Source organism: Lichenostomus cassidix, chromosome 1 (genome assembly GCF_008360975.1).
Source record: "Lichenostomus cassidix isolate B80296 chromosome 1, HeHo_3.0, whole genome shotgun sequence".
Classification (NCBI taxonomy): domain Eukaryota; kingdom Metazoa; phylum Chordata; class Aves; order Passeriformes; family Meliphagidae; genus Lichenostomus; species Lichenostomus cassidix.
Window position 1 is genome coordinate 38,799,832 of NC_139479.1, and position 22,331 is coordinate 38,822,162.

Consider the following 22,331-nt stretch of genomic DNA (forward strand, 5'->3'; position numbering starts at 1 on the left):
GCTAAAAGACAGCTCCCACTGAAAGCACAGTGACAGATATTTTGGACTTCCCTTTTAATGTTTGCCTATCTATCATCTGTTAGAGAGCCTGAGCTGATCTACCACATTTCAGCCAGGGTAGTGGTGGTGCAGACTCCTGCTTTCCCCATCTAAAAATTCCTGCATGATGTTTTTCAGGATTTACTTCAAGAATCACACTAGGATAAACTTACTGAAAGGATTCAATCTGGAAATTCAATCCTAATTTAAGACACATGCATAGATCAGCATGGTGGGAGAAGACAATGTCAGGCATTGTAAGATACATGCATACATTGCATCTTTCCCCTTTAATAAAGATTACATCAAAAGCGTCAACAGATATTTGCTTTCTGATTTGATTTTCAAGTTTTTGTTACATCTACCACATTGCCTTATTAGTTTATCAAAATAATCTTCCTTTCTTAAAAGAAGATGTACACATCTGTACAATGCAGGGGAACTTGCTGGAATTTCAACATGGTTATGAGAAAAAACCCACTGAATTCTGGTTAAGAAAAACAGGATAACTATACAACTGACTTTAAAAGTGCCTGCTAAGACAATATTCTCGGAAAGTATTACAGAAGCTTTACAGAGAGATGGAACCCTGGCTTCTTATGCAGGAGAAAACCCACAAATGTATCTGCACTTATAAATTTGTTTGTGGGGGATAGTAAACTGGTTTTTAAGAAAAAAAAAACAAAAAAGGAAAAAAAAAGAATCAATCTCATAATTTAATGATTTGGTCACCAAATTGTGAAATGCCTGGTCACAAAGAGCCCTCATAAAAATATGTAAAATTGATTGGTTTAGGAGTAAATCCCAATTAATGTATGCCAAGCAGAGATAACCATTTACAGAACACTTATGCAAACAGTTTCACAGAACTCCAGCAATTTGATCAGAAAAGACCCCCAGTGTAGAGGGCAGAGAGGAACAAGAAATACGTGACAAAAACCAGAAATGTGTAATTTGCTTTCCCTTATGCTTGTTGGGTTGATTACTTGTTTTAGTACACGAAAAAGATGCTAATTAAAATAAAAATGCCCAAATCACTGATTTATCTGTAGCAGTCACTCAATTAAGCACAATGATAACCCAAATCATTGCCAAGTATCACTGCAACCAACTATGTATCAAAGTCTTGGAATACCAAGACTGGGTATCTAATGCAGTTCTAAAGTAACTGGAGCCAACAGCACAACTAGCTCAGGGGCTACCTCAGTCATGGCCTATACAGAGAAAAAGACTTGTCTGTGTATATGTATGTATACACTGAAAAACAACTTCTCAGAAACACTTACGTTTTTCTTAAACCCAAAATAGGCACCAATAAACGTCAGCGGTACAGATATGCAAAACCAGAGTGCCAAAATAGCAACCAAAGTACCAAATGGAATAGCTGCTGAAGAGCCTTCTCCCCAGAGAATGAGGTTCATGATAAAGAAATCTGCAAATACAATCCTGAAAGACACACAGCACACTTAGAGTACAGAAATACTTTTTAACATTTAGTAACGTTAACAAAACAATGGCACTGTGTTAAGATTTTTGCGCAAATCTCTGCTAAAACCAAATGAACAAAATACGAAAACGAAGAGGTCAAACAAGCAATTCCTTGTTAATCTAGTGGGACTGAACTGCAGCAGGAGCTGACGTTCCAACTAAGCTATCTCAAATATATGCTTGTCTTAACTACACTTCAGGGTAAGACTGCTTGCTGTAATTAAGTGGAAAAAATTATCAGAGGTTATACAGTATATGACACTACATAAGACCAACTACAGTGTGGTCACAGAAACAGCCCAGAGAATAAAATAATGAAAAAGCAGGCCTGTCTAAAACAAACTACTTTCATAATGCTTTTTCCTGATCAACCTTTTTATGTGGTGAGAATAAACAAATACTTACAAAAAATAAAATCTAAGGATGATATACTACTAATACACATCTTTGTCAGAAGGACCATGATACTGTTATAGCTTCCAGAATAAAGGGACAATGTAAGATTTACATTTATAGCTGAAACTTAAAAAATTAGCTATGCACATCAGAGAAACAATTTAATTCTGTTAATCATGGCAATATTCTCAGCTTACCCAGGACAAAGGAATGATGTCAGCAGGACATTTGTTTTCCATTTCTCACCTCCAAATGCTGTATTAAAACATTTGATAGACATTAAAACATGCATTTAGCTCACAACTATTAATTTTCCAGTCCATTTGCCTGTTATACTTAGCTTGCCAATACTCAAATAATGTGCTATCATGCCCAAATTTAAAAGAGTAAACTAAATCTTCAGTAATAAAATTAAATTTCCTCATCTTACTGCTTAACCACAGAACTTCAAAGCAGAAAGTCTCACACCAAGGTCAGGAAAGGTGTCCAGCTAAAGCTGTGTCTCTGACCACTTTATCTGCTAAAAGGAGGAACAGATTTGCAGTACTTCTAAGTCTTTAAAAAATATTTCAAACCTGGAATGATTAAGAAATTTAAGCTTTCTAGCATGTGACTGCAGGTTTCAGTAGGTAAGGATACATAAATACATGAAAACCAAGCTTAACAGTTTTCTTGAAATAATTCTTGCCTATGAATCTTACAGGAGAGTCAGAACTAACACGCTTACAGAAGTAGTGATGTTTTCTTGAGTCTTAGCAGCATTAAGCAGTGGTGATATGAAAAGACCAAAGATAGCTTTATTTAGAAAATCTTTATGAATTTGCACTATGCTGATAAAAATTCTAGTCAGTAAATTTTCAAATGAAAATATCCTGCTGGAGTGCAGTGAAGCTGATAATTTCATCTGAGCACTGCCATAATGACATGCTTCTTTATTTCAAGAGTCAGAAGTGATTATGGTTAGAGTGATTTTAATTAATTTTCTATTTCTTCATAAAAACTTGGTAGAATGTGACAGCAGTTATTAAGATTAACCATTTCATTTCAACTCAGGCTTTTAAAATGCAATATTGAAAAAAAACCCCGACTTTTAAAACTGGCTATTGATTTCAGTTGCATTTTGTTTTATGTCTCACATTACTTTATTTGTATACTATTAAGAAACATGCTCTATACAGGGTATGAACCACTTCCTGTTAGAACAAAAACATCCCTGGATCAGTCACTCACTGTCTGAGTAGTTAAACACAACATTCCAGTATCAACTAAGTGATTCCCAGTAAGTAAAATATGAAATATAATCCTTAATAACTACATCTCCACCAAAGACACAATTCAGTTTATCATCAATACAGTTCAAAATATCATTCAAAACACACAGTATACAACACAATATAAAGAATAATTCTATCCTCAATTATGCTTAGTACTAAAATTTCCTTCCATTTAAATCTAACTGGCTCGGAGATTGGGAATAGTTCTCTATCATGTCACTACCACTGTGTAAAAATTCCCTACAAGATACGAACTCACTTTTCCCACTGGTTTTCCCCAAATGAAAATTACAAAATGTTTAGAAGAAGAAACTCCAGTATCTACTGCCAGGCTGAGGTTCTGAAATAAACTCCTTCTCTAGCCCCATATATTCAGAACTAAAGTAGCCCAAAAGATCCATCTCTCTCAGTCAAAAAACCTTTCACCTTGAGTAAGGTAATTAAAACAAGCTGTATGTGGAATGCCATGCTTCACCTTAAAATAAATCTGAGAATACAGGGGTAAACCCTCTGAGGTTGGTAGACAGACAGGTCTTGAAACAACAGCTGGGATGAGTTAGGCAAAATACTTTCAACTAACTCCTCTTAGGTGCACAAACACTGCTGGGTTGGTTTCTACAACTACAGAACACCTAACAATCCTTCTTCCCCCGTGCTCCTGCCACAGTCTGATAAGCACTATTGTCCCAAAAGCCTAGCAACTAGCTAAAAAGAGGTCGACAATCTCAGGCATGCAAGAACTGAGGTTCACAATTTGGAGGTGCTGGTGTTTGTTACCAAGCAGCATCTGTGGCTAAAACTAAATGCAGGTCTACACCATCCCTCCAATTACAGGAAACAGAAGCAGAAAGCTGTCTGATGTAAAGATGTAATGTCTGTAGTACTATTTAATTTCACAAATACACAGCAGCAAGAGCAATTCAGGGTCTTTAGGCATGATTACATCAAAACCAGTGTAACTACGTTAGTGTTCTATATATGTTTGCTGTTGTTAAGGTAAGTACATTTCTCCAAGTTGCCCTGAGGGAAGCAACAGTGCTGCAAAACAATAATCAGTTCTGTGATGATAATTTACTTTAATGAACTTAAGCCTTGTCATTTTCAATAACTTTTACTCACATTTGTAGAATCTGGCAGCAACATAACCGGCTGGAGTTCCAAGCAGTACCCACAAAACTACAGCACAGGTCATTAGAGCTCCCCTGTTAGCAGGTGACAAAAATCCCAGGCAAGCAAAAACTGTGAAGAAGAGATGCACAATTGTAGAAATTATGATACAAATTTTAGACTATATGTTTGAGTTAAAGCCAGTATATCAGTTATCTTACAATCTGTGTGTACTAGATTACATGTCTACTACATCAGCTCAGCTGTTTCTGTTGACTTTTATGGAATTTCTAGACAAAACTATACTGGTGTTTTTACTAGAACCGTGCAGTTAGCAGTGAAAAATCACATATAGTCAACTAAATCCACTTGATTACTTACACAGGGTAACAAAAGTCATTATTAAGATTTGTGTGCCAGAGCCTAGAAAAACTGATAACAGCATTCCTTTTCTTGGGGGCCTGAAAATATCACCATGAACCAGTTTCCAGCCAAATTCTTCTTGAGCATCTTCCTATAAAGAAATACACCTATTTTAATACAGTAGATTGCAGCTTAAAAAGCCTGTTATAGCTACACATTTAACTGAATTAAATACATTCCAAATAAATTTTAGGAGCTACATTTTAGACTTACAGTGGAATCCATCTGATTGTATCTCGCAATATCTTTATGGAGTGTCCTCAACATAATCATAGCTACCATTCCAGACAGAAAGAGGACAATCACCAGGGAATTCATAATACTGGAGAAAAAAAAAAAAAAAAGAAAATCATCATTCAAGAAAATCATCATTCAAAAACTGCAGTGTAAACACTCTGGTACAAAAAAGTTCTTTCTCACCTAAACCACTGGATGTGAGTGTGGGGCATGGATTCCAAAATATAATCCCATCTTGATGCCCATCTGATACTTTTTTCTTCCTGAAAGAGTAAACACATGAGCTTCAGATACAGTCAGTATCCAACTTGTACATTTAAAACTTGATATACACAAAGCAATCTTAAATCTCATGACTAATTGAAATGTCAAGTTCCCTGCCTTACATGGAATAGTTTAATAGTAGCTACCTAGAACAAATGTAAGATTTGACCAGAGAATCTAAACCAAAGTATTTGCTGAATTTGAACACCTGTGCCTTCTTAAGACATAAAGGCCTACCAAATTAATTTAATTGTGCTTCCTCCTTCAAAGAACTGTATTAGTTCATCTGGAATTGGAATGAACTAGCAAAAGAATGAAAGAATACACAATTTTTTAGCATATGTAAGTCCACGCATTGAGAAACTAAGCTATGCTATATAGTCTCCAGCATAATACTTCACTCTCTAGATCATGCTCTGTCCAAATTATCCTTTGCTTTCATACAGCCTCATTTCAGTAGCAACCACCAATCCCATTACAAACAGCATTTACTGCAGGACAGGTGGGGAGACAACACTACAGAACTTACTCTGTAGGGAAGCAAATTATTCCTCCAGGCATTTCATCAGATTATACTTATTCAGAGTGAACATTCATTGAATGTTCAGAAGCACTTAAAAAAGAACATTTCTTTGTTTTATTTTAGAGTGAACAAGAAGAAAGGAATAGACAGTGCTAATCAAGATGAAGATTGATATTAAACAAACCATAAATACTACTGTCAATTAAAAAATTGGCTAGGTGCCTGATGTTAGTTCAGTAATTCATAACATAGAAGAGCAAGAGTGCTTTCCAGAAAAGCCAGGTTTTGAAAAAAACCCAGTGGGTTAAAAAATTTAGCCAAGATCATACATCTGGTTCAGTGAGATAATAAAACTATGTCTCAAAGCAAGCAACAGGTTTCTTAACCAGTATCAATGACTCTAGGATAGAATTGCATTTTTCGTCATACCTAAACTGCCTTTTATCTTCCTGAGATGACCTGATCTACCAATGCAATGGAAATTCAGACTACCTCCAATGGATGTAATTTGTGCACAGGACAGTAACACACACACAGCTGAGCATGTCATTTTTTAAGAAGAAACAATATAATAGCATGAAGCTGAGGTGCCTCTTAATTACTACCTTCTCACAGGTATAATTATATATAATTATTAGTCATACACACCGTAATCTCTCCTAAGTATATTTCTTATACTATTTATTGTATTTTGAACTCAGACTAACCTGGAAACAGTTTAAGAAAGAGTAGGAAACTTTGGGAAACAGTTTGTCCAGCAAATTCCATTTACAAAAAACAAAACAAAATAAAATCAAAACTCCCCTCTCTAGTTTGTCAACAAAACGAGATCTATTCAGGTGTCACTGCTCCCTGCAGTTGCCTGATATACTGCTCCTCTGCTTTTAAATAGAGGGCAGTAGAACAAAGAATACCAGCTTCCTACTCTTTTGCAGGTTTCCATGGGAGGAAGACCTTGGAGATATGCAGCTTTTGCAGCAGGAAAGCAATGATCAGCTCCAACCTACCTACCACAGTAATCAGCTGAAACACACAATTTCTCAGACTTACGAACTTGAATTTAAAAATAATCTACCAGACAACCTAGGCAGACATGGAAAGTGTGACTCCTTTAGAAACCACACGTGTGCTTCACTCTGTGTTGTGTTGGTATGGAAAACTGTAACGTATGTGGTTAAATCCCAAGCCACCGATTACATTCCCATTCAAATAAAGTTTTAAAACTACATATTTAATATTCTGAGCTAATTTTAATTGTCCATCTTTATAATTCAGAGTATTAATGCATGATTTTAACAGGCAACTACCACAGAAAGCTTAGTACTCACGTGAAAAGAAACTGAGTATGTGTAAGCAATTTTGACTTCTCCACTAGCCTTATTACTTATATCCATAGGTACTCCTGAGCAGTCAGGGTTGTCTGGATGAGTATGCTTGTAACTGCAGGAAGAAAAGACACAGAATGAAAGCTGCTTCACTGACAATACTCTTGAGAAAGAATTCATTGATCTTAGAAAATCATACCAGAGATTCTTCCCTTAAATATGAGAACTGCTCTTAATGTCTCATAAATTTCTGAATAATTCTGATAATTCATAAGGAATGTATCATAGGCTCAGGACTTTCTGAAACTTGAAATTCTTAAACAAGATTTGTCTTTTCTCAAAAGAAAACTATAGAGAGCACAGTCTCTAAAGCAGAGTACCAAAAATGAAAGAAGTCTTAGTACTGCTATGAATCTCCAAAACACTCAAAAAGTTACACCAACAGAATTACTAACTTCTGTCAGAAAAAAGTACTTTCAGCTGAACCAACAATGCAACAAGAAGCTCAGTTATACCATGGAAGACAAGATGCTAAGAAAAAATAAAACAGACACCAATTGTGCAAAAGCCACACAGACACCAGAACAACTAATGAGTGTATCTGTGAAATCTTTCTGTTTAAGTCCTGATTGTTGAAGACATGCAAATGCTACCTACATTGGACACTGGTGGCCTATTCTGATACAAGACAGAATATTCCCTGGTATGCCCCAGTATTCCCTGCTACATGCATGCACACACACACATCACACCCCACCAACGCTTACAGGTTTTATCTTTTCTTGATCCAAATGGGAAAAAGTGCACCAAGATCCATTGAATTCAGAACAAAATGACATTAGACTGTCATAACTACACTACATCAATCAACAGGAGAGGTAACCTAAAGGTTACATATCTGAAAACATTTCTGATTAGCAACAGGTCCCCAGATCAAAGGAAGTGTCTTGGGATGGATCACTTTTTGACAAGTTACTTTCAACTACTAACCTTTTTGGTTCAAGTTTAGCAGCAACTAGCCTTGCTCCCAGAGCTTCATTTTCCACAACATGGTAAAATATTTTTATGTCAACATGGTTGAAAATATAAAAGGTGTCTTTTTCATGAAATTCTGACTGCAATGATAAAAGACTATGTTAAACAATAAAAAAATATAGACATCTCAAAGCCTTAGACAGAAGCCTGCATAACGGAATTTTAAACTGCAAACAGTTTTTCTGTCAAGAAGTTCCCCTAATATATGAATATGAGATACTGGGAATTATAAAGACAGTAAGTGCCTTCTTGCATTAAAAACACAAGCTAGAAAAGTTAATGCTAAGAACAGTCTGCTACAATTGAAAAGTAGAAAAATTAATTTAAAGTATTTTCAAAATATATTAATAAATTTCTCTAACTGAAGATGTCCTGTTTTATTTAAGTAGGACTGTCACACAGATAACTATGTGACAACTTTTGTTTTCAGAAACATTTCATAAACATCAGCTATTTTAAAACAATGAGTATATTTTTCAGAGATTAAACAGAACCTTCCAAGACAAACAATGCAAATAAATGCTCTCTGTGACAGAACCGCCTTTGAAATCAAAGATGCACAGGGATGAACGGCAAGCAGCAGCCAAGAATGCTGAATGCAAACCTCAGGTGAAGGGAAACATCACCTTGGAATTCAGACAATTAAAGACGTTGTTAAACTCATAATTTAATAGCTATGTCTACTGAAGTTCAGCTGGTTCCTCTTAAGGGCTCTATCACCACCCTTTCTATAGAGCACCCCAACTATAACAACAGTTACATAAATGAAATGTTATCAGTTATGCCTTCAAAGGTTATTTTCTTTTTATTAAAAGCAAGTACTAAAATAAGATTAAAATAATATTGCCAGATTACATATTTGATCATAAATGCATCCATTCACGTGGAGCCCCTGAAACCAATTAATTATGGAGGCAATCAAACAAAATTGGCAATCACAGAAACTGTAGTCTTTGATAAGATCTATTAAGTAAAACCAACCATTTTGAAAAAATCCAAAAACCTATCCCAAGTTTTCAGTGACCTTGTCAGAGAAGAGGTCTGTGGTAGTCTAAAGGCTTCCTAGACTTTCTTTTGTATTCTTATCTCCATAATGCTTTCAGTGCATCTATCTGGACCTACACCACTAGATCATCTGTCTATCACAAGAAAATATTGGCTCATGCAGAAATCTTATGTCTTCTTCCATCAGCTCCCAGTTTTAGGGAAAACAGTCCTTCAAAAAGTACACAGAGATACAAATATACCAATGCAAATCTGCTTCCATGAAAACACTTCTATCCCACAAAAATGTAAAGTCCGAGCCTTCAAATGTTTCAATTTCTTAGGCAATGAAGGATGACAAGCTTTCCTTCACCTTTACCCTCCACATGTACTGAATGCTATGCATGTTCATCCCTTGATGTTTTAGAGCCCTTCTGTATTATGTAGCATAAGAGACAAGGTTCTTATGCTTTTATCAGGCTTTCAAATTGTGGTACTTCCAGAGATCAAAACACCTGTCTATTTTTAGGGATCATGGGTTCTTAAAATAGCAAGGACTCACCATAGAAACATGACACAGGAGAAATGCTAGTCTCTAAATTGGTAAAAAGGGAATATTGAAAATACATAATTGCATAAACATACATTAATAACACAGGCATCCTTTGGACGGCCATCTTCTGTAATATAACAGCCAATAGGAAAACCAGGATTGCAGAACCTCTGGCCATCTTCCACATCATAACACCATGTCACAGGCATGTTGTCCACAATCCTGTAAATGGCATAGTGACATTTCACAATTTTTTTAAACACACAGTGTAATGGAAACAAAACCAGATTAACATTTATCTAACTTTGCTACATTCATTATTGGAATATTAACTACAAGAATAACACTACCCATGGAATTGCACTAAATGCCAATCCAAGTTCCAAATGAGTTACAAGCATGTAGCTCTTCAACTGAAACCGTTCTATTCACTGGACTGTTTCCTGAAGTCCCCTTACAAAACCAGCCCAAAGCAGAAAACTTGTTCAGTCCAAACTCATAATAATTTAACTTTTCATTATTTTGTCTTTAAAAAATGGCCAAAATTGTCAACTAAACCAGCTAAAATTGACAATTTCAAGATAAAACACAATTTTTTTTTAAAAACCTACATCACATGTTATTAATTCTCCAGCTTCCTCACTGCTCTTCCATTGCAAAATAAATTTTTATGGCACTCTTTAAAGTCAGTATCTGCCAGTATTAATTGCCCCAGGTATATTTTCAAAGGTATGTTAATAAACTTCATACATGAAGACATTAGATAACTGCCACATTTTGTGCATCACTAAACCAAAACAAGGACATCCCACTGAAAATTAATGCAACAGATCTTTTTGTACAACTTACCAAGCTACTGAATATCTTTGCAATTAAGTGTCCTATAGATACTTTAAAATACTTAAACACAGTAATTATGACTACAAACAGCAAAAACAAGGCACTATTTAATCTATTGCATATTGGAACAGCCTCTAAAACTAGCACTTCTTTTTAAAGCACATCAACAGATGAGGGTAAAAAGAGTGGCATGAGCTGCCTTTGTCCACACAACATGGAGAGATCTGCATTATGTCCATCAGTAGCTGCCCAACAGAAATAAGCTGCAGTATTCTTGGTTTATATTGATACAATAGAAAAGGTGAAGACAGGCACTACAAAAACAGAGTTTAGGTTTTCAGGAGATTCCAAAGACAATCATAGTTGCAAGCAGCAGCACCAACCAATTCCTCTTCACTTCATCATGCTACTACAGGGTACAATTAAGTTGCAAATTAGGAGCTATTCCAGATTTAGATTCACTACACTTGAACAATATTATCTGAGGCCAGTGGTATGAGGTTCAACAAGGCCAAGTGCTGGGTTCTGCACGTGGGTCAAAACAGCTCCATGTAGCACTACAAGTGGTGACAGAGTGGCTGGAAAACTGCCTGGCAGAAGAGGACCTGGGGGTGCTGGTGCAGAGCCATTGAACACAAGCCAGCAGTGAGCCCACGTGGCCAAGAAGGCAAATGTCATCCTGGCCTGGATCAGCAATAGTGCAGCCAGCAGGACCAAGGCAGTGATTGTCTCCCCATACTCAGCACTAGTGAGGCCACACGTCAAATACAGTGTCCAGTTCTGGGCCACTTACTACAAGAAAGACATTGAGGTGCTGAAGCGTGTCCAGAGAAGGGCGACAGAACTAGGGACGGGTCTTATGATGACTGCTCAGGGAGCTGGGGCTGCTTAGTCTGGAGAAAAGGAGCCTTAGGAGAGACTCTACTGCTCTCTACAAATGTCTGACAGACATTTAAGGTGCAGGTCAGCTGCTTTTCCCAGGCAACTGACAATAGGAAGAGAGAGAATGGCCTCAAGTTGTGCCAGGGCAGGTTCAGATTGGATATTAGAAAAATTTCTTCACAGCAAGGGTGGTCAGGCACTGGAACAGGCTGTCCAGGGAAGTGAAGGAGTCATCAACCTTGGAAGTATTTAAAAGGCTAGATATGGCACTTACAGGGACATGGTTTACTGGTGGAATTGGCAGTGTTAGGTTAATATTTGTATTTGGTTTGTGTGGCAAGGTTTTGGTTGGCAGGAGGTACAGAGGTTTCTGTAAGAAGCTGCCCGAAGCTTCCCCCATGGCTCCAGCACAGACTCACTGCTGGCCAAGGCCAAGCCAATAAGTGACCAGAGGCATCACCTCTGGGAAACAGATTTAGGAAAGGGAGGAAAAAATGTTCACGACAGCAGCTGCAGCTTGGAGAGAGGAGTGCGAATACGTACAACTCTGCAGACACCAAGGTTAGTGGAGAAGGAAGAGGTGCGTCAGGCACAAGGAGCAGAGATTCACCTGCAGCCCATGGTATAGACCACGGTGAGTCAGGCTGACCCTTGCAGCTCATGGAGAACCACAGGGTAGCAGATATCCACTTGCAGCTCATGGAGGACCCCATACCAGAGCAGGTGGATGTGCCCTGAAGGATTCTGTGATGCCATGGGAAGCCCACAGTGGAGCAGGCTCCTGGCAGGACCTGTGGTCCTATGGAAAGATGAGCCCACTCTGAAGCAGGTTTGCCAGGACTTGTGAACCCAAGAGAGAGCTGTGCTGGAGCAGCCTCTTCTTGAAGGACTGCACTCCATGGAAAGGACTCACACTGGAGCAGTTCATGAAGAAGTGCAGCCCATGGGAAGGACTTGCATTGGGGAAGTTCATGCAAAACTCTCCCATGGGAGCAACTCCACACTGGAGCAAGGACAGAGTGTGGGGAGTCCTAAACCTCAAGGGGAAGGAGAGAGAGGTATGGCAGAGACAATGTGTGATGAACTGACCACAGTCCCCATCCCCTGCGCCATTGGGAGGCGGAGGTGGTGAAAATTGGGAGTGAAGTTGAGCCTGGGAAGAAGGGAGGGGTGGGGACAAATTGTTTTAAGAATTGGGTTTATTTCCCATTATTCTACTCTGATTTGACTGGCAATAAATAAACTAAATTCCCTAATTTGAGTCTGTTTTGCCCATGACAGTAGTTGGTGAGTGATCTCTCCCTACCCTTTATCTTGACCCTTTCGCTACACTTTTCTTCCCCTGTCCCCTTGAGGAGGGGAGTGACAAAGCACCTTTGGTGGGCACCTAGTGTCCTGCCAGAGTCAACCCACCACACAGACTCAATGATCTTAGAGGTCTTTTCCAACCTAAACAATTCTGTGCTTATATATTTGAAATTTTATTGCCATAACATATACTAGAGAGATTGCTTGCTTTTGTCAGTGTTTTAATCTCCTAATCAAAACAAGGCAACATTAACATATTGCAAGTAAGTTTGGTTGTGATAAAGGCTTTCCCTTGCGTCTTCTGCAGCAAAGATATACTGAGCTGCCTTCAAGCAGCAATGCTGGAACAAATTGATAGTTTAAGTAGCAAATCATTTTTCACAGTTAATCTTCAAATTTAAAATGACTTGAAGAGATTATACATATGGAGCAAATATGCTATTCAACACTCCTCTTACATGTCTCCCAAGAACATCTGGTGATGAACATTGTCAGCCAAGATATCAGTATAGCTGTTGAGTCCAATTCAGTATGTCAATTCCTAATCTTATTAAGTGGCTTTTAAAACCTTAAAAGTACTTTGCACCATCTGCGTTCCCCAGGAATTTCATGATAAATTGAAGCTGGATAATAACCCTGTACTGAATCCTCACTTATGCTACCTTGTTGATCCTTGTACAACATACCTATGTACCATACCCCTGGAGCATGCATGATTAATCACAAAATCCAGCCACTGCCACTTTGTGAAGCTGTGGCTAAGGAGGACTAACAGACATAACCAGGGATTTTTCATGCCACTAGTTTCAAAGTTTTAGGGCAGTGAGCACAGAGAAAAAAAAAAAAAAAAAAAGTAGAACTGTCATTAAAAGAACGAAGAAATAACCTAAATTTCAAGGGAAGTTTTCACACTGAGGAACAAAATTACATCTTACTTAAAATCTCAACAGCCCTATCAAGTTAGCTATACTGGTTAAAAAAGTATAGTTGAATACACTAAGAGTATTCACAAAACAATTTAATCTGTGGGGGAAAAAACCAGTCTGAAGTGCTTTTCTGTATGATTAGCTTTACACAGTTCTGTTTCAGTTTCTATCAGCTTATGTTATGGGCTTTCCTAAAAAAAAAATTAATTTCAAGTCTCATAGCCTTGGGAAGCTATTTTTAATTTACATGCCAAAACATACACAACCTTTTAAAGCTGTAGCTTTATGCCAGACTCACATGCATCACTGAAATTCAAAGTGGTGCAAATATTATAAACATATGCAGTATTTAAGAGGAATATAATCAAGTCCAGCATGTTTGAAGCTCCACATTCTTTAGCATTAGGCATACACACTTCAAATCCCTGCATAAGTAGCTGTACCTTTCAGAGTTTCTTTATTACTTCCTTGTTCACCTACCTGAACACATGACTATTGCCTGTGAACCCTTCTAATGTAACCTATCAAATTCCTACAACATTCATTTTCAAGAGATTACCAGAAATATTTAAATCAGTGAACCACATTTCATCCCCACAAAGGGATATCCCATATCAGTTCCTGAAAGCAGTAGAAAATGCACTTGTTGCCTTTCCAGCACAGGTGGCTGTTACAAAATTGAAGGAATGGAATGTGATATTAGAGAAACAGTAAATGACAGTGGCAACGTTCAACCTGTATTTTTACTAAAATATCCATAAAATTCAAATCCAATTAGATGAAGACAGAAACATTTGTTCCCATAAAGCAGGAGGCCCATATTTGGAATTAGGGCACACCTATGAGTGACATCAGTTAATGATGCTCTTGTATTCCTTGTAAAGACATGCCTCAGGAACAAATGCCCAAGTTGTTCATTCTATTCTTGCACCTGAAAGCCGCTGTTGGCAGAGCATACCAACACGTCAAGCACCAAATAAACACTGATAACATGGCTGGGTATTTCCAACGTCAAGACTGAGCCTGCTGATAAACATTTCACAGCTCTTGGATGTGGGTGTAATGTTGGGAAACTGAAAATGTGCCTGAGATTCTGCACACACATTCAGCCTTGCCCCACCCTTAATGCTCATCTGAAGAGGATTCAATGTCCAAGCTGAAACAGAGCCCCAGCATGCTCCAAGGTCAATCAGATGGTTACAGAGAGGCTCAAAGAACAGGAAAGGACCATGTACTTATGCGTTCCCCAAAATTATTTCATTAATTAGTTTTCATTGGCCACCTTTCCCTTCCATATCCATAAAAGAGAAACAAACATTGCATAAAACTCTTTCAGAACTGTTGCTCCTGTCTCCTGGACACTGCATTTGAAGGTTGAGTGCAAGGGCTCTTGAGAAAAACAAAGACAACATAGCAACAGTATAAAGGTCCTGTAAGACTTTTCTCAAGCGAAGGCAGGACTAACTTGCAGAAAGCTTTGTGTTCAGAAACAGATTCACTTCTGTTGCTCCTAGTCTTTATCCTTCCAGTGAAGGAATTTTTTTTTTAACACAACAAACAATATAATGTTTTCTGCAAAAACAGAAGGGGAATAAATTAAGTGCAAATATCTACTGTTCCCTCTGTATTAATTTGCAAATACAAAATTATAAACTAAATTATCACTAGTATACTACACTAACTAATCTATGAATTCTGATTCCAACTTACCAGTGATGTTGATAATTCAGTAGCATACTTTTTTTCAGAAAGTCTAATTTCTGTTTATCTTCTGGCTTTGTGGTGTCATATGATTTGGTACAAACAGATTTACATGTCTCCTGCTTGTTGAATGTGAACTAAGAAAAATGAAAGACACATGAGCAAAAAGGTTGTAACAGTCTTATTTCAGTATTTAACAATTTCTCCTCTGCATTTCATTACGTAACCTATTATAATAAAAATACCTGACAAATTACCGAGACTAGGTACATTAACCCTCCAGAGGAGGTTTTTATATTGACGTGTGCTAAAAACCCCTGCTGCGCTCATTGTGGGAGCCCTACAGCAAGAGCTCCTTTTACTGACTAATACTTATTTTCTGCCATGATTTACCAGATAAGTCATTTGACCTCGCAGCAGCCATGCTGTCACAGGCAGCTTCAATGGATAACTTTCTCTCCTACCACCTCTGTAGAATGTGAGAGCTTCTGTCACCAGAAAAGACCAGCTGGCTAACACCATTTCTAATTCCTCTGTTTCATGGCTGCAGTATTTTTAGATCTGGTTCCAAGAAACAAGAGTGCTAAGCAGCAATAATCAGGTTTCTTCAGATTCCAAAGAGAGAAGACAACCTGCACAGCATTTCAGGCTACAGCTCCACAATGCAAAGCACATAGTTACAATCAGGTTAAACGGACAGATTTCTATCGTGTAGAACTTCAGATGCTGAAGCTCTTTCAGATAAAGCCCTTGTGACAATCATCTTCAAGATTCTGATCTCCTTTGGTTACATCTGAATGCACACATTACCAAACACCCCATGTCAGAGAACAAACCCTGTAAGGAGACGGTTCTATCCTCTCTCCAAATAAGACTTGGCCAAGGTTTTCAGATGGACGCTTCTTTCCTTCTGCTTGACAAAAATCAAACCTGAATTAGATAAAAGATAAAAAAGAATAAAATATTCTCAGCTGCAAATAATGTTCCCAAATCAACATGTTCATCACAAGGAATGGAAGCAGCTTTCCCTGCAGACAACAGCTTTCCCTCTAGACAACAGTTTATTTATTTAACTTGTAAAGTGTGAAAATCCCAGTTAGAAAATAAGTCAAACAAAACAGAACCAACAATCAAATCTCTTAATCAGCTATTTCAGAATATTGTAGCATAAGTTTCTTTGAGTAATTAGAAGTTTCCTATTTGAGCAGGGATTTTCAAGAAGAATTAAATCTTCATCTAGAGTTTAATAATGACACTGAAGAAAAAGCATGCAGGCTGGATTCTTGTATTCAGGGGAAAATAGAAAAATACACACATAGTGATAGTTTCCTTACAACAAGCACTATTCAACATGTTATTACAGTGTTATTCACCAACACATTTAACAGCACATCTTCTACGTTTTTCCAGTCTATTTTTAAATATAACACGTTTGTGTTCATTAAAGTAGACATAACTGGTGCTTAAGCTCTTCAATATTAACAGTCAAAATATTCTTTATAGCAAAATCTTTACACAGTTGTACCAGGCACTGATACATTTTGTGCACTCCTATGATGTGTACAAAGAAAACATTTAACACCTCATTAAGATAATTGATGGGATGTTCGCACCTCATTACCACTTTAACTCATCTGGCATAGGCTACTAAAGACAGCGGTAATACTTTGATCTACAGTGACAAGTAACGCAGAAAAGTATTATATACATACACACACACACATATTTTAACCTTATGTTACACTACGACAGTGATTCAACCAACAGGGGCCTACAAATCCATGCACTAAAGTATGAGCAAAGACAACTGAGACAAAGGAAGCAATGTAGGCATCCATCAGCTTATTGAAAATTCTGTATTTGTAAACTTACGTTAGCAAAATAAATATATATGCCTCAGTGGCACACTGCTGTAGCAAGATGTAGATAAAACTTTTAGGTAAATTAAATCCATCTTTTTGAAAAAACTGACAATTAAAGTGACACAAACAGTATAACATACTTACGCGGTGTATTCGTAGGGAAGGACAGACTCTACCGAGTCAAGCCTGTTCACAAACAGCTCGATTCCAGACTGAAAGAGCAGAGACAATCAGCAGTTATATTTATAGCACTTCGTCATTTCTCAAGAATATATAAAAATAGATTTGTCTGAATAAGGTTAAGGAAAGGTGAAAATATAAGATTTGTGTAACTGTACATCTTGATGTGTAATGAACTATATCTGCTGGGAGCATAAGTAAAGCACTATCTAACCATCACAAAAGCAGTGACCACATGACAAAACCACTTAAAGGCTAACATAACCATTCCAACTACAAGATAGCAGGAAATCATGCACAAAAATAATATCCTTAGCACAGTTGCCAGTGTTTGAGTTTAATGTACCAAGTTAAAGTCATATTAGTCATCAACACAACTTTGTGTAATAAAAGTCTTAAAAGAACATGAAGAAAAGTGCAGATGAGACCAGTACTTCTCCCTGTAGTTAAACTGCTCCACAATTTAATCTGTGTAGTAACTAAAAACTGAACTATGAGAATTTAAACAATGTATTCAGACTGATGCACCATTTTAAGTTTGAACAGAATCTCTTTCCAAAGAGAAGGCAAGGATACCCACATTTACCTTCCTATCAAAGTTTTTCAGTAACTCTGCCAACTCTTGAGTAAGAATCTGAAATTCAGTCTACTGTGGTTTCAGACTAGTTAGGTCTATACACATTAATTACAGATGGGGTAGCCTGCTGCTGTGGAAAGGGAGAGGTCCCTCACTCCTCCCTCTTAAGTCTCAAATTCCCTTCCCTTGTTCTAGTTTTGCAGTTCCAATAAGTTTCAAGTGTTTTCCTTTACACTGCTTTTGGCAGTTATCTGCTTGCACAGTAAACCAATTCAACACGCTAAAACAGCGAAACACTTATGCAAAAAATTTTTAAAGGACAGTTCTTAGTACCACAGCAAGCTGTCCTCATTTCAGCTGGGATAGAATTTTCTTCTTAGTAGCTAGTACAGTGCTGTGTTTTGGATTCAATGAGAATAATGTTGATAACTCACTTCAAGCTTTAAGTTGTGCCTAGGCAGTGCTTACTCTGACTCCAGGACTTTTCAGTTTCCAATGCTCTCTCAGCAAGGAGGTGCACAAGAAGCTGGCAGGGAGCATGGCCAAGACAAGCTGACCTGAACTGGTCAAAGGGCCATTCCTTACCATGGAATGCCACACTCAGTATATAAACTGAGAGAGTTGGCTGGAAGGGGATGATCACTGCTCAGGGACGGGCTGGGCATCCATCAGCGGGTGGTGAGCAATTGTATTGTGCAACTTGTTCTGCTTGGGTTTTATTCCCCTCTCTCTCTCCTTTTCACAAAAATTATTATTATTATTATCATTAGCATTATGAGTATATTTTACTTTGTTTCAATTAAACTGTTCTTATTTCAACTTTTCCCCCCAACTCTCCTCACCGGGGTTAGCAGGGATTGAGCAGCTGTGTGGTTCTTAGTTGCCAGCTGGGGTTAAACCACAACAGAAACTGATCTGTCTTACTGTGTAATCAGACAAGAGCTGAAGAGCAAATGAAGGTGAATGCCCTCAAGAACAAGTCCTCTCCCTTTCAACAGCAAACCATCTATTTTCCCACCAACAGAAGAGCACTTTTTCCCTATGAAAATTCACTGAAGTTTAGCCAAACTAAGAAATTCTGGAGGTAATGGAAATGTACACATGTATTTGTAGCTCAGATACTTCAGTTGGGTACTGTGTTTTACTGATGTACTTAAGCTGTCCATGTGCAAGTCAGGATGCAGTTCTCAGAGACACAGGAAGCTGTGAGCTGCTAGCATGACCCACTAAGTGAAGACACACCTTGCAGCTCCTCTTTCCTCTGCTCTAAGCCATGCAGACCTGCTGCTCACCTCTGGGTAGTGCATGCTTGCCATAATTCTGTAAGCCACTTCAACTCCCTAACACAGCAAGAAACTACGCTGGCAAAAAGTTGGAAAGTTTCCTGTCATGTTAAACTCAAAAAAAAAAACCAAACCAAGTAACACAGCTTCGTCAACGCAGAGGACAGGAACACATTGCCCAGAAGAGAGGAATGAAATCTCTCACTCACAGCAGCAGGGAATTAGACTGTCTCAGCTGGTCACAGAACCATGGCCTTAAATTAGCTACTTTTTATTGGAGGAGATTTACGTGAATGCTCTCATTTTTCCTAAGAAGTATATGCATTACTGCGGATCAGCATCTTTGATAAACAATTTCCCATACAACACCCAACCCTTTTTGGAGTGATCAGTATTTTTAAAAACTGAGTAAGGAATTTTAATCTCCAGGTAAGAATTACCATTTAAGTCTGCATAGATCTCATTCCATTACTGATAGTATTCCAAACAAACCAGAAAAAGCACCCAATCTGAGTTTGGCCAAACATATTAGCAGGCAGCTTGGAGAAAGGGAGAAAGCCACGAGTCTCACTGCTCTTAGCTACATGCCTCATTAACAACATCTCATCCCATCTCATAAACAACGGACAGGAAATCCACAGGGATCATAATAGACAAATAGTACATTTAGAGATCTGGCACGTGGATCTAAATCCTCAGGCAGAGGAAAATTCACTATTATTACTGACATTGCGATTAACAGTGACAATTGCAAGAAACCTGCAAGAAATGTAAAAAATAGAGGCTGTCAAGGAAGCTTAGTTTTATCCACTTACATAAATATGATACAGCAATTATCCAATCATATATTGTTTCTCCTTGCCAGGGACCAGACTACATTCAGTTGCAGACTACATGGAGAGAGCTAAATGTGAAGAGTCATTTAGACTTCTCCATATGCCTATGCCTAATATGTAAATTGATAAGAGGTTGCTAATTGCAGGAAGAAATTTCTGCAATACTACACCTGTTGAGGTGTTCAGCTGCCTGCTGGTGGTACACTTACATTAACGACTAACTAATTTCAGATTTATTAAATTATAAATTCTCAAGGGAGACAAACATTTTGTACATGTTATATGAGGAAGGCAGAGACATCTGAGAAAGATCACGCCATAAGTGTCTCAGGTTGGTTAAAAAAGACAGTAGGCTACCTGGTTCACCTGACTTAAAAAAATAAATCTTTCTTCTATAAACTTAAAATGGGAACAATCCAAACATAGCAATGTTTTTCAAGGATGTTGGGAAAAAACACAAACTGCAGCTTGAAAGCTTTAGCCTGTATCTGAAAAAGACATTACTTAAGAGGGTGGTGCAGCACTGTAACAGGTCACCCAGTGAGGAAGGAGATGGATGCTCCATGCCTGGATGTTTCCAAGGCTTGCCTAAACAAAGGTAGAGCTGAGTTGATCTAGTGTTGACAACAGTGGTGCTTTCTGTCCTCTCAGCTTCTGCATGAGGCTGCAGTATGTGACCTGCTCAGGTCACTTCCAAACACCATTTCTGTGGTCCTATTAAAAAAACATCCACAGGATGTTTTACTACTACAACTGAAGCGCCTTCATTATGTGCTTGGCTTATTCCTAGCTCTGCTGATTCAGGACAGCAAAAGGATAAAGTCAGCACATGGTATTTACCAAACATACAGTTTAAGCAGGTTCTTATTCTGAAGAATCATGAACCAGTGTTTCATGTAATGCAGAAGCTGAGAGCTCAGAAAGTACAAGACAGACTTTCTGCAGCAGTAAGAGCACGGATCATAAAACTGATTGGTCTTAGAACTTTCTCATTCGAGTATTAAAGGACAGTCTGGTGTAATTTCCATCACAGCACCTGCAAACAACTTCAAAAGGTGCCCCAAAGGAGCAGAGACTATTTTTCATCAGAGGAGATTTACATTAATGTTCCCCACCAATATCCTTACAAATGAGTAATTTGATTACGCAAACTTCACTCATCACTTCTGCAGGCACGAAGGTAAGTTTGAGCTTCATTTGACAATCTAGGGCCTAGAACTTCAGGTTCCTGCAGCCAGGAAGACACAGTAAGGAAAGTGTTGCCGGATGCTTACTTTGATTTTATATCTGCTCCAGTCACCAGCTGCCTTCTGCCAAGAATCACACCCCTCAGCATAACCTGTCACTGTCATCCTTACTTGCTGCAGCTTTCCTGCAAGGATTTGAAAGGGCCCAAGGGACAACCGGCCTGGGCTTCCTACTTCCCCAACGTGATCGTAACTCACAGGATGATCCGACAGCTCTCTCGTTCCCTCGCAGGGACAGTGGTCACTTCCCAGCCAGGCCGGAGCTTAGCCAGGAGCCAGGCAAGCACCTCTGCCACTCCCCTGCGTCCTCTGTCTCGTGAATTTCCTTTTCAAGGAGTAGTGGCCACAAACTAAAACATGAGAATTTACGCCTCAACACGAGGAAGAACTTTTTTACACTGGGCATGGCAGAGCACTGGAACAGGCTGCCCAGGGAGCCACGGAGCCTCCTTCTCTTGGAGACATTCACACGCGTTCCTGTGTCACCTACTCCAGGTGACCCTGCTTAGCAGGGGCGTTGGACCAGATGATCTCCGGAGGTCCCTTCCAAGCCTAACAATTCTGTGACCAACTTGAGCACAGCGGGAAGTGAACCACGCTCCGAGTGCCCGCAGCCCCAGCCCCGCGCCGCCGGGGAGCCTCGGTCCGGCACACGAGCCCTCCGGACAAACCCCACCACACAGCTCCCGCGGCACGGCGGCAACACCCAGGCCGCGCCGCACCCGGGCGGCCTCAGGGGCCTCCCCTCAGCGCCCCCCGGGCTCACCTTGCACTCGGGCTTCTCCTTGCCGGCCTCGCAGAAATTGACGGGCGCCAGGCCCGGCAGGTAGAAGGCGGCGGTGGGCCCGGCGGCCGCCGCCAGCGCGGCGGCGACGAGGAGCAGCCGCCGCAGAGCCATGTCGGGACAGGGGGCGGCGGACCGGGGCTGGGGCTGGCTGGGCGGCAGCGGGGCCGCGGCTCCGTCTCTCGCCCCCCGCGCCCGCCCTGACGCGGCCGCGCCGCTTCCGGCTGCCCCCTCGCGCGCGCGCGCGACACGTCGTC

General features: G+C 39.3%; 1 protein-coding gene across 1 annotated transcript in view; it reads right to left on the reverse strand.

The window, feature by feature from the left end:
• TM9SF2 (transmembrane 9 superfamily member 2) overlaps window positions 1–22,331 on the reverse strand; it is a 29,260-nt gene extending 6,929 nt beyond the window's left edge. The window contains exons 1-13 of the mRNA XM_085057205.1: window positions 22,057–22,331; window positions 17,312–17,379; window positions 16,142–16,235; window positions 15,315–15,442; window positions 9,741–9,870; window positions 8,067–8,191; window positions 7,080–7,191; window positions 5,148–5,227; window positions 4,941–5,049; window positions 4,686–4,818; window positions 4,317–4,436; window positions 2,121–2,178; window positions 1,326–1,485 (exon numbers count right to left, since the gene is read on the reverse strand). Coding sequence (XP_084913331.1) covers window positions 1,326–1,485; window positions 2,121–2,178; window positions 4,317–4,436; window positions 4,686–4,818; window positions 4,941–5,049; window positions 5,148–5,227; window positions 7,080–7,191; window positions 8,067–8,191; window positions 9,741–9,870; window positions 15,315–15,442; window positions 16,142–16,235; window positions 17,312–17,379; window positions 22,057–22,188 — 1,449 coding nt within the window. The 5' untranslated portion in view covers window positions 22,189–22,331. The remainder of the gene's footprint in view (window positions 1–1,325; window positions 1,486–2,120; window positions 2,179–4,316; window positions 4,437–4,685; window positions 4,819–4,940; window positions 5,050–5,147; window positions 5,228–7,079; window positions 7,192–8,066; window positions 8,192–9,740; window positions 9,871–15,314; window positions 15,443–16,141; window positions 16,236–17,311; window positions 17,380–22,056) is intronic.